The sequence below is a fragment of the Leptosomus discolor genome, chromosome 2 (assembly GCF_034619465.1).
Source record: "Leptosomus discolor isolate bLepDis1 chromosome 2, bLepDis1.hap2, whole genome shotgun sequence".
In the NCBI taxonomy this organism is placed as follows: domain Eukaryota; kingdom Metazoa; phylum Chordata; class Aves; order Leptosomiformes; family Leptosomidae; genus Leptosomus; species Leptosomus discolor.
Window position 1 is genome coordinate 59,511,439 of NC_141392.1, and position 12,433 is coordinate 59,523,871.

At 38.5% G+C, this 12,433-nt stretch overlaps 1 protein-coding gene across 3 annotated transcripts in view; it reads left to right on the forward strand.

Moving 5' to 3' along the window:
- ZDHHC14 (zDHHC palmitoyltransferase 14) overlaps positions 1 to 12,433 on the forward strand; it is a 115,948-nt gene that overhangs the window by 89,190 nt on the left and 14,325 nt on the right. For all 3 annotated transcript variants that reach the window (XM_086461140.1, XM_086461139.1, XM_086461141.1), the window contains exons 4-6: positions 968 to 1,105; positions 5,083 to 5,131; positions 11,387 to 11,489. In XM_086461140.1, coding sequence (XP_086317266.1) covers positions 968 to 1,105; positions 5,083 to 5,131; positions 11,387 to 11,489 — 290 coding nt within the window. The remainder of the gene's footprint in view (positions 1 to 967; positions 1,106 to 5,082; positions 5,132 to 11,386; positions 11,490 to 12,433) is intronic.

The window sequence follows — 12,433 nt, forward strand, 5'->3', positions numbered from 1 at the left end:
TTTCCAGCACTAGGGCATTTCCGCTGTGTTGGGGACACTTGTTTCTGACCTGCCCTGGACTTCTGACTCATGAATCAGTTAATCTCTGAGAGAAATAAAGGGAAAGGGTTTGGTTTAGTAAAAAGAAGAGGGAGCCTATAGTGCAAAGGATAACAGAGCATTCTGATAACATCAGCCAATTTTTATACCCTGTGGTTTACAGAAAATTCCTGCAAGATTGAATAGATTATTGAAAAAAAACCAAACAAACAAAAAACAAACAAACAAACAAAAAAAAAACACAACCAAAACAACCAGCCCCAAAACGAAAAGAAGCATAAGCAAATTTTAGAAGACTGTCTGAAATTTAACATTTGAAAAATGGTTTATGTGAATGATTTTGCTATTTTTAATGGTTTTGTATGGCAGTGTCAACTCTAAATGGAAAAATAGGTGGTCTGGAATGGCGAAGATTTTAAGTGAAGCAACAAATGGAAGTGGGAGGGTGTAAATATTTTCTGTACCATAATCGATGGATGAGATGATATTAGACATGTCAGAGGTGTGATCATGACAGATGTAAATAAAACAACATTGAAAACTCCAGTTTTGAGTATGAGTCACTGGAAGAAAAAACCAACACTTTATTTTGAAAAAATAAAATACAAATGAGTTGGTACTGCTCCATGTGACAGTGGATAAATACATGCTTATTGGTCTGACTGTACTATTTATCACAATAATGCTGTTAGTTTACCAAGAGATCACCTCAGCCATGCTTTGGTTTCTTTAAAAGGTGTAACACTTCATAATATACTCCTTTTTTTCTTTTCTGTTTTTCACTTTCTAAATAAGAATTTCTCTGTGGCTAATTTGCAAATGCCAGTTAAATCACGAGTTTTAGTATGGTGTTCAGAGAGCTTTTTTCAAATAAACAGCATTTTATTAATTGTTTTCCATTTTTTTTTTCTTCTGCCTCTCATTTCAGAACGGTTTGATCACCACTGTCCCTGGGTAGGCAACTGTGTGGGGAAAAGAAACTACAGATTTTTTTATATGTTTATTTTATCTCTGTCCTTTCTGACAGTCTTTATATTTGCATTCGTTATCACCCACGTCATCCTTCGTAAGTATGCTGGTGAAATCAGATTACGTATGTAGCCATTTGCTTGAGTTTCTTATTTTTAAGTTAATCTTTTGATCATTCAGGGTTTATTTATTTATTTATTTATTTGCCTTTTCTCTGAAGCTTCACAGTCCCTAGTGAGTTCCATTCTGGTCTGTAGTAGACCCTGGTCATGGTAGTCATTGATCTAGCACTGGCTTTATCTTAATACAGTGTTAATTTTCTTTTTTTTGTCCTTTTATGGATGATTTATTGGAAAAGCAGCACACATACTGCGTGTCTAAGTATACATATAGTATCATTTTCCCAAAGAACTTTTGTGTGGTTTTAAAATTGTAAGCATGGGTCACTTGCCATCCAAACAAACAGGTAAATTGCTAGGAAATAGTTTTGATCTATTTTATATTTTTTATTATTTGCTGTTTAGTTTTACATCTTTCTCTACCCTATTTTTAAAACAAGTTACTTTCATTTGCATAGCCATTCTGAGAATAACCAATTTGTAATGGAGTGAATCAGATAACCTATAGAAAGATGAATATTCATGTGTTCTGATTTTTATTTGTATTCTGGATTGGGTTTGAGGTCAAGACTCTTTTGGATACTGTCGCCTTTTTTTTTCCCACACGCATAACAAATTTTGTTAGCTCCTATATGATGATGATCTAATTTATGGTGATAGGTTATATGATTTGTCTTTAAAGACCTTTTGTATGTTGTGGGGTTTTTTTAACTAGGAAGCTTAAGAGTGTTCTATGTTTCACTAATTATATAGGATATTGCCTTGACGAGTATTTCTTTAACCATTTTGGAAATGTGATCTTTTTATTTCTTTGTATTCTGTATTACCGTGGAAACCTGATAGAAGTAATAACTTCAGTTTATAACACATTTGTAAAGCTAACTTGATAACAGCAATATTTAGAGAATGTTTTAATGAAAGATATGCCAGATTGTGCTCAATTTCCTAAATTGCTTACACTATGCAGGGAAAATTTGTATTTTAAAAAGGAGAACTCCTGCTCTTTATTGGTGCTTTGCAAAAGAAGGGTATGAGCACTGAGTGGCTCCCCTATAGCTCAGAAATCTAGCACATAGGCTAGAACTAGGGAACCCTAGTTGTGAGGGAGTCTGGATCAATAAGTTTTTCTCTCTGCCAGGTACAGCATTTCTAATACCAGTTGAAAGAGTAGAGATAAGATGTACATATTGTTTTAAAAGGGAAAAGTAATTATTGGAAAGAGAGCACTTTCCATTAATGCTTAAATCCTTGACATTGATTTGGGCATACATGAGTACATACATACACACCTTTTACATTTAAGAAGAAGGAAGCATGGGTTTTTTTCTGTCATCTTACTTTGCTAGAATTCAGTAGTTGAAAACATTACCAGTCTGACAATGTAAAGCTACCTTTGAAGCTAGCCTACCTTTATTTCACAAAGACTACAGTGCTTTTTTTTTATTATTTACTTTTCAGCATATGAATGACCAATGTTACGCCAATATTTCATGTTCTGTGTGTCAAGTAGATTTATTCAGTGGATCTTAGCTTTACAGTGTCCATACCTAATTCGAAGTATGAATTAGACAAAGAGCAGAGAAATTAATTGTGCCTCTGTGTGGTTAAGAAGCACTTAAGCATTGTGTAGGTGTTACAGATGATGTATAGTAAATGTTAAATGCTGAATTGTCTTAGTATATCAGCTGCAAAATATTCTTGCTATGGAGGTTTATCTACCTTGGATGAGATAAGAAAAACCTTCTTAGTTCTAAAGATTGGTTGATCCTCAAAGGCAATGGGAGCAGGTATGAATTGTGATTAGTTCCATGATGTTTATTTGCTACATTTGAGCTTCAAACTCAGCTTTCAAATTTATCTGCTAAGATCTTGACTGTGTTCAAAAAAAAGAGTTCTTTACAAATAAGGCTTTCTTATCATATCGATCACTCTGTTGTCTCTGTGCCTACCATGCTTCTAGAAGTCCTCATGTCTACCTTTCTAATAGTTGCTACTCAATCATTTTTGTTCTGTTTTGCAGCCCTGCAGTTCTTCAGCTGATGCTAACCAGTAAGCAGGATTCTCAGTAATTTAATCTGAACCTTTACACTTGGCATAGACTGCTTTGTGTTAGCATGTCTGAATAAAGTCTCAGTTTTCAGACCTGGGACTATGATCTTCCTGCAGTGTTTCCAAGTCATCCATATGTATTTTCATAAGTTCTGGCAAAATTCTTGGTTCTAGAGGAAGTCCTGCTGACTTGGTCAAATCCAGTTCTTAACTTTTCTGAAGACAATCCTAGCAGGATTACCTTCAGCAACACTTTATTCTATGTACCCTGTGTTAGACTGAATGCTGTCTGACAGTATTCTTTTAGGAAGGGACTGAGGGATATTTATAGCAACTTGTAGGCATTGATGTTAAAGAAACCAAGCAGACTTTTTTGGGTTCATGCTATTGGGGAAGTTTGTTCTCTGACCTTGTTGATTACATAGGAAAACCTGTTTTCTTATTTTTTAAATGTCTCTTGATGTAGACAAATTTCAAAAATTTGTATCATTTTTTCATACATCTTGCAAGCTGTCATTTTTTAATTTTTGTTGGGCCTAAGTGGTGACGAGATGTAAGATACATCTTAACTTTTTGTTTTCTGTGGCTTCTGAGGCATTCATTAGAAATTTGCCCTTTTCAAGATTAAGAATATGTGCACATAGTATTATAGAAGGTGATAAAATGAATTTGTAAATCAGATTTTCTTCCATTTCCCCAAGCTTAACACTTTTTCAGTAGTAGTGTCTGCCTTCACAGTTACTCAGCTATGTTTGAGGCATCAGTATTTCAACTGTTTGTTGCAATGAGGAACCTTTCCCTTCTGATGTATTGAGAACTGCTTGGAAGAGTGTGACCAGCAGTAGGGAATAGAGATCACACCTACCTGCTGCCATTGCCATTAAGGATCCTAAGAATAGTAAGAAGGTAGGGGGAATTCCATTAGTCTTGTGCCTTGAGGCTAAGAACCAGTTATGAGAGTCTGAAAAGGCTCAGAAATCCGAGGTAAGTAACTTTCTCTTTTTAATGCCAAACAGTAAAATTGACCAGGCAGGACTAGATAATATATTTGTGTATACATACGTACATACATATTTTCTTTTTTATTTTAAAGACAAGATTCTTCTCTCTTCATACAAATCTTCAGATTAATTTAGCTAAGGGGAAAATTTTTGCTGTGGGAAAGACTTTCAACCTGATGCATTTAAATAATTTAAGTTATACAGTAAAATGCAAACTATGTGCCTATAGCTATGTGACACTGGGTCAGTTTCTACAAACTAATAGGCTTGTTCCAATCCGCAAATTGTCGGATTCCCCTTTCTGACTAATATCTCGTGATTGTGGAACCCAAGTGGATGCTTCTGCATCTCTAGTTCATTGGATCATACCGCTCTTGAGCTCTTTTCAGCTAGTAGATATTCTCTTGTTTGCCCAGAGGCAACAATCACCTCTTAGAAAAACCTTCTGTACAGGTACAGTAGGACCAGGATTATAGTCTAGAGAACTTTGGCTGCTCCCCGAACAAAGGAGGGAAAGTTGAGAATCTGAGTTTATAGAATAAATTTTCCAAGTCAAAAAGTTACTTTGAAAAATAGTATTTCAAAATAAAGTAACTCGTAATTTTTTGCTTCCATATTAGGTCTGAAAAGAATAGGGATAGTCAGAAACTTTGTTCATGGGAAAGTATGCGTGCATCAATTTGGTATGACTGAGAAAATATCCTGCAGATGTTAGACCTGATAACTTACTCAAGGTTTTTTTCTGATGTTGTTGCTGCTGAGCAACATATTTTCAGATTCATATTAGTGAATCTATTCTATGATTATTCAGTTATCTTCAAATATTAATTGTGTTTGACTATGGTGAAAACAGCCGGTAGTCCAGTTTCTTACTCAGCTGGTAATTTTGGGTTCTATTTCTACAGGTTCTCAACAGACAGGGTTCCTCAATGCCCTGAAGGACAGTCCTGCAAGATATCCTTTCACTGAAACAAATTGTAGATGTTGTTGCAAAATAACATGAGATGTGGTTTTGCTTATTCGCTTATTGATGTTGGATATGTGCATTTGGAACTTTTATCAGTTAATGATTTCATCACTTCCTGCACAATAGTATTTCTCACCACATGTTGAAGGTAGGAAAGAGACTATAGCCTGGGGTGGTTATTTTCATCTTTTTCAGAGTAGTACTCTTGACAAAGGTCTGTAGTTTCCATACGTAATGGAAATATGCTCCATATATTTGTGATGGAATTCATAAATTTATCTCACGCTATACCCATCCTGTGGTTTCATTTAAAACATTCAGTAATTCTGCTTTTACAAGAGAAAGTATCCAAAATGGCTGATTCTTGTCAGGATACAAAAAGTAGATTGTGGAACAACTGAAACAATAAGCTGTCCCTGAAGAGTTCAGTTCCTGAAAGTATTCTTATGTTGATGTACTGGTTTTAGGGAAGTCATTTTTAAGTACCAACTTCTGTTAATTTACATGCAAGTATATACATGCATACACCAAGGACTAGCGTTGTTTTTCAGCCTGGAGAAGAGAAGACTGGAGAGATCTCATTGTGGTCTTTCGATATATAAAGCAAGCTCATAAGAAAGACACAGAGAGACTTTACTAGGGCCTGTACTGACAGGACAATAGGCAACGGTTTTAAACTGAAACAGGTAGATTTAGGTTGACTATAACAAAGAATGATTTTACAATGAAGGTGGTGAGATGTGGGAACAGGTTGCCCAGAGAAGCTGTGGCTGCCCCCTCCCTGGCAGTGTTCAAGGCCAGGTTGGATGGGGCTTTGAGCAACCTGGGCTAGTGGAAGGTGTCCCTGCCCATGGTGAGGGATTGGAACTGGATGGTCTTTAAGGTCACTTCCAACCCAAACCATTCTGTGGTTCTATTCTGTAAATACTCTGTGTTCTTTTTATCATTTCACAGGAGCTTTCTGTGTATTTTCTGCTCAGTGAGAATGGAAAAGGCTCCTTCTGTCTGAAAGCCGCTAACATAATGAAAAAATGGGAAGCTGGTATAACTACTGTTTAGTTTCTTCCTTACATTTCCATACAGACTGTAAGCTTCCCACCCCTTATGTATACATTTTGAATGGTTTGTGTCTGAATAAATAGTTTGCACCTCTTGCAAAGATACTATGAAAAGAATTCTTTCCCATACTTGCGCCAAGGACAAGTCTTTTGTCCGTTGTGCCTCAGACAGTTTGCTCTTTTCCACTTTTCCAGAGTAGGAAGAAAAAACTCTTACTCTGTCATTTGTAGTTGTACATAAAGACAAACTTCTCTTTCAAGGTAGTTTTTCAAAGTGTCAAATTCTCCAGATTCTGCAGATACAATTTTGTGCGTGTGCGCCTGTTCATCAGGTAGATTCACTGAGCTGTAAACTCCCTTTTTAAACAAAGACACTGTTCAGATTTCTTTTGTACAAATAATTTTACAAAGCACAAACAGTTCTAAATAGCACAACAATAACTTCCAAGTAAAACAATTACAATCACTTCTTACAAAAGATTATTCTTTCCAACTATTTTCAAACTGAGAATAGCTTTCAGTTGCCCTTAAATCAAAAGGTAATTGATTATGCATGTGAGGATCCTTGTACAGGAACAGTGGGCTGCTTATTCATAATTTGTATTCAGAGGTGTGCGGCTTTGAAAGGCTTAGTAGCGTATCTTGTAGAAATGGCCTGGTTTGTTAGTGATGTGTTGGACAATTTAATAGCTTGGTTACAATTCCTAACAGCAAAAAATTAAATTTGCTGAATAGCATTGGGAATGATGCTTTGGAGCAAGCCAGTCAATTGAGGTACAGAGAACATTGCTGTGTCTATCTTGCTAACAACCTGTGTAAGGTTATAACATATTACACTAGTAAGTTACACTCTGTTGAGAATATATTGCTTTTTTGTGTTTGTTTTTTAATTAATGGAGTCATGTTAATCTAACATAAACCACCCCAGCTGTTCTAGAGATCTTTTTGGATCTTGGTGTGCAGAACTGGAAGATGTCTCTCTCCTAGGGAAAGAAGTCCCTTTCAGTGGGAGACTGAAAGAGGTCTTGAACTGCAAGGAATTCCCTTTTTTGTCAATAGGAATTACTATGTGGAGGGAGGAACTTACTTTTTTAGGACCCTCTTGAGTGTAATCATGGTGAGGAACTTCCTGTTAGGGGTGTGCCCAGTTATCTGATGAGGTTGCAGGGAGCCCTTCTCCCTCTAAGGTTCACATTTTCTGACCTGGTGATTCTTCCTCTTAGTCTTGGTGTGTAGATTCTACCCAACAGTGCTCACCTACAGCCTTCCATACTATTTCTACCCTCTCAAAGCCCAGTTTTTATTATGCATAATGTTTTGGGGCTGTTTCCTTCTTTTACACCTTTCTGAACCCTCTGCTAACAACAGTCTACTACTTTATCTGTTCTCCCTCATTCTCCTTGCTTTAGCTGTGGCTGTTGCACAGTTAAACTGAATTTCTATCTTGTCTTGGTTTGACTCTGCATAGTTTGAGGAAGAGATGAGAGGGAGAGAGTAGGGAGTTTTTCCCCGGGTCTCCCTTTAAAAAAGGAAAAAAAGGAAGACCTGGGGAACTACAGGCCAGTCAGTCTCACCTCTGTGCTTGACAAGATCATGGATTGGATCCTCCTGGAAAATACACCAGGGCACATGGAAAATGAGATGAATGGTGACAGCCAACATGGCTTCACCAAGGGCAAATCATGCCTGAAGAATTTGGTGGCCTTCTATGACAGAGTTACAGTGTTTGTGGATAAGGGAAGAGCAACTGACGTCATCTACCTGGACTTGTGCAAAGCATTCAACACTGTCCTGCACGACATCCTTGTCTCTAAATTGGAGAGATGTGGATTTGAAAGGTGGACCATTCAGTGGATAAGGAATGGGCTGGATGGTCGCAGTCAATGAGTTGCGGTCAACAGCTTAATGTCAGAGTGGAGACCAGTGATGAATGGTGTTCTGCAGGTATCAGTATTGGGAGTGGTGCTGTTGAACATCTTTGGTGACATGGACAGTAGGATTGAGGGCACCCTCAGCAAGTTTGCTGACAACACCAAGCTGTGTGGTGCGGTCGACGCGTTGGAGGAAGGGGTGCCATCCAGAGGGACCTTGATAAGGCTGGAGAGGTGGGCCCGTGCAAACCTCATGAAGTTCAACGAGGCCAAGTGCAAGGTCCTGTACCTTGGTTGAGGCAATCCCAAGCACAGATACAGGCTGGGTGATAAGTGGATCGAGAACAGCCCTGCGGAGAAGAACTTGAGGGTGTTGGTGGATGAAAAGCTGCATGTGAGCCAGCAGTGTGCACTTTTGCAGCCCAGAAAGCCACTGGAATCCTGGTCTGCATCAAAACAGTGTGGCCAGCAGGTCGAGGGAGGAGATTCTGCCCCTCTACTCCACTTTGGTGAGACCCCACCTGCAGTACTGCATTCAGCTCTGGGGCCTGCAGCATAAGAATGACATGGACCTGCTTGAGCAGGTCCAGAGAAAGGCCATGAAGATGATCAGGGGCACTTCCCCTATGAGGACAGGCTGAGAGAGTTGAGGTTCTTCAGCCTGGAGAAGAGGAGGCTCTGGAGAGACTTTACAGCATCCTTCCAGTTCTTAAAGGGGGCTTATAGGAAAGGTGGGGAAGGAGTCTTGATCAGGGAGTGTAACGATAGGATGAGGGGTAATGGTTTCAAACTGAAAGAGGGGAGACTTAGATTAGATACTGGGAAGAAATTCTTCACTGTGAGGGTGGTGAGACACTGGAACAGGTTGCCCAGAGAAGCTGTGGCTGCCCCTCCCTGGCAGTATTCAAGGCCAGGTTGGACGGGGCTTTGAGCAACCTGGGCTAGTGGAAGGTGTCCCTGCCCATGGCAGGGGGGTTGGAACTAGATGGTCTTTAACATCCCTTCCAACCCAAACCATTCTGTGGTTCTATGAACGTGCTGCTCAGCAATGCACTTTTGTCATCCTGCTGCTTTTGGAGCAGATCTGCTCAGAATGCAAATGGCTCTTTTCTGGCTTTTATAAACCACTTTGTGTGAAGTAGGTTCTAGGTGGAGTTATAGAGACAATTCAGGTATTTCCCAATTCATTAGGTGAGAGCAGCCCTGCAATAAAAACTCTTCATTGTTAACTAATACTAGGATTGTTTATTGAAAATACGTAACATCTATCCATGCGTTTGGAACAGGCTGCCCAGGGAGGTGGTGGAGTCACCATTCCTGGAGGTGTTCAGAAGACATATAGACGCAGTGCTTAGGGACATGGTTTAGTGACGGGCTTGGCAGTTTAAGGATAATGGTTGGACTTGATGATCTTAAAGGTCTTTTTCAACCAAAATGGTTCTATGATTCTATGATTTTTCCAGTCTGTGTCTCTGTATAATGGTGAAGTGCTGTCATATTTCTCTTCTATTGATAGGTTCAGTGAGAAAGATGTTTTTGTTTATTTTAAGGTTGTGTCCTTGTTCTGGAATATTTTGAGCTGATGTTGTCTTGGAAACTGACTTCACTAAAGGTTGATATATGGTTAATATACAGATTGTTTTTGTCCTTTTCCCATCATCTTGTTCCTACTGATTTATTATAACTATTTTCTGAGAACCAAAAGCTTTTCTGCCTCATGTTCCCTAAAAAAAAATTTACTATTGAAGTGGTGTAGAAAATAACATTCTCAAAGCAGATGTATTCCGAGTTCATGGCTATTGTGTGTAAATAAAACTATAAATAAAATAACTATGGCAGGAAGCCTTCTATAAAAAGTTACTCTTTATGCTTGGTATATAAAGTTTAGAAGTAACTTTCTTGTCTTATTGCTGAGATGACAACTCCTTTAGAGTTAAAGGAATGATAAGTAAGTATGCAACACTGAATGCTGACTGGCTTTCCTAGTACAATGATCTCACTTTTAAAGCCTGATTACTTTGGCATTTGGATTATGCCGTTTGTAAGGAGTGAAAACACAGGTAGTTTGAAAAGTTCTGGTGGTGCACACACACATGCATGTGCACACCTTCACTACACTTTTGGAGGTGTGGGTGCTCTTGCTGTATGTGTACCTGTGCTGCTTTCTACAACACTCAGGTGAGAAAGCACCCCACGAGCTCACATATGTGTACCTCTGGTGCAAATCCCTATATGTTGCACCCCATACTGGCAGTCTGCTGTCTGGATGCAGACTGCTAACAGACTTAGACAGGGAGGGTGCTCTGTCTGGGCTAGGCAGATGCCAGCAGAGTGACTTCTGGCTGAACCAAACCACAGAACTGATTGTTCCCACTTCAAAGTCTGTTCTGCCAATTTTTGTGGTTTTCTTACAATTCGGGCTGATGCCTCCTTCAAAAGGTCATCTTGTAATTCCTTAGCTACTGTTTAATAATGGCACAGTGAGTTGGGATTTGATAGTCTTCCTCTTTAACATGGTAAGTTTTGGGCAAATGCTGCTGAGTTTCGAGTGTTCAACCCCCACTCCAATTATTTACACTCACAGGGTTAACAGGAGCTGTTATCCAGGCCATTTGCCAAGGCTGGGGGCCATTTGGGCACCCCCGCAGTTATAATGTAGAATATATGCAGTTATTAGAGGGACTTGAGAGAGCAAGTGGACTTTATATTTTACTTGGACTAGTGCACTTGGATGCTAGTGTTAGGATCCCTATCAGCATCTTCACTTCAGTAACAGAAGAAAGACAGGAGAGTCTAGGAGTTAGAACATATGACTGAGATGCAGTCTCAAAGATCTAGAACCCTTAATCCTGGCTCAAGACTTGCATTGTGCAAACATACCTGTTTAGTCTTTGCTCTTCAGCTAGCCTTGGGTTACCTCTCTTGTGTTTGATCTTCCCCTCACCCCTTCAGAACTGTTACTTATCAATTTACCTGTCTTAATACAAGTGTGATGACTTTCATGGGGTGAATGTGCAAATCGGAATTTCAGCAATTAAGATCAGAACCACTCACGAGTAGTTTCTAGCCTTTTTCAATCTGCTGACCCTTAAATACATGCTGGTGGAGATGCTATTCAGTGGCCTGTACTCTAAAGCCTACTGACAAAAGGCTTGCTTTTCTGAGTTTAATTTTTACTGACCCCTCTGAAGTACCCCAAAGATCTCAAGGGACTTGTAGGCTATAAGTTGACTATCCTGAATTTTGTGATTGTAACTACTTGTTATTGGATTTTATTTTTCCATTTGCATATATTTCCTTGACTTTCAATTACTGTGCTGGAAGCTGTGGTGTGTTTTTTCTCAGTATGGTCCATTGTTGGCCTCTCAGGTTTTCACACGTATTTGATCAGCTCCAATCAAACCACAAATGAAGATGTAAGTTCATAGTATACTTGTACATGTATGTTTCTAAATAATAATGAGGTTTTTCTCTGTTATTCTTGGAGAAGTCATACCTGTGTGCATAGGTTTGTGAATGCCTCAGTAGGAAAGAAGGAAGTAACCAGGTCATGCTTGATTCAAAATATCAGAAGAGATCTTTTGGACTATATTTGTTGTTGCTTGAAGATGTGCTGGTTACATAATGTGTCCATTATGATTTGCACCCACAGAACCCGTATCTTGAAACAGGAAAATGTAGAAGAGAGGAAACAAAGAAATAAGTATATTTTACACAGTAGGAAATTACTAAATAATTTTCAGTATGTCTTTTTCACTGGGAGTCTTAAATATTCTTTGATTCAAAAATTGGTTACAGTAGAAATTGCAAAGTGTGTTCAATTCTCAAAACAAAAATTTCATCCTTTCTTTTATTTTTCCTTTGAGATTCCTTTCCCAGTCTGAGGTTTAAAACCTCTGGCAAGGAGTATATCATTAATTTAAAGGTCAACTTTCTCATTTCTACAGTTGTCCTTTTTTGCACATAAGTTTCCATTGTTTTGGTGTGGAAGTATGTGTGGAGGCTTCAGGTGTCCTCCTTTACCTAAAAGGAGAAATACAAAATTAGTGACAGGAGAAAATAAAAATAGCTAGGTGGCTAATGGTATAGAAAGCTTGTTGGAATTTAGCAAGTAATCTAAGAAATTACTGCAAGCTTAAAATTATTTTATTGTAATTTTCTGTTGTACCTTTTTTCATAGGTATCTGGCAAATGTAAAAGTAGCATCTTTTGGACTGTCAAACATATGTCTTGTTATTGTTTAAGGTCATGGTTAAAATTACAAATTTTACAATAAATACCAATGAACCAGAAGAAAACTTACCAAGCAAGCTCAGAATGAAATGTGCCTCAGCATCAAGCATTGGAGCAAGTAGGCTGT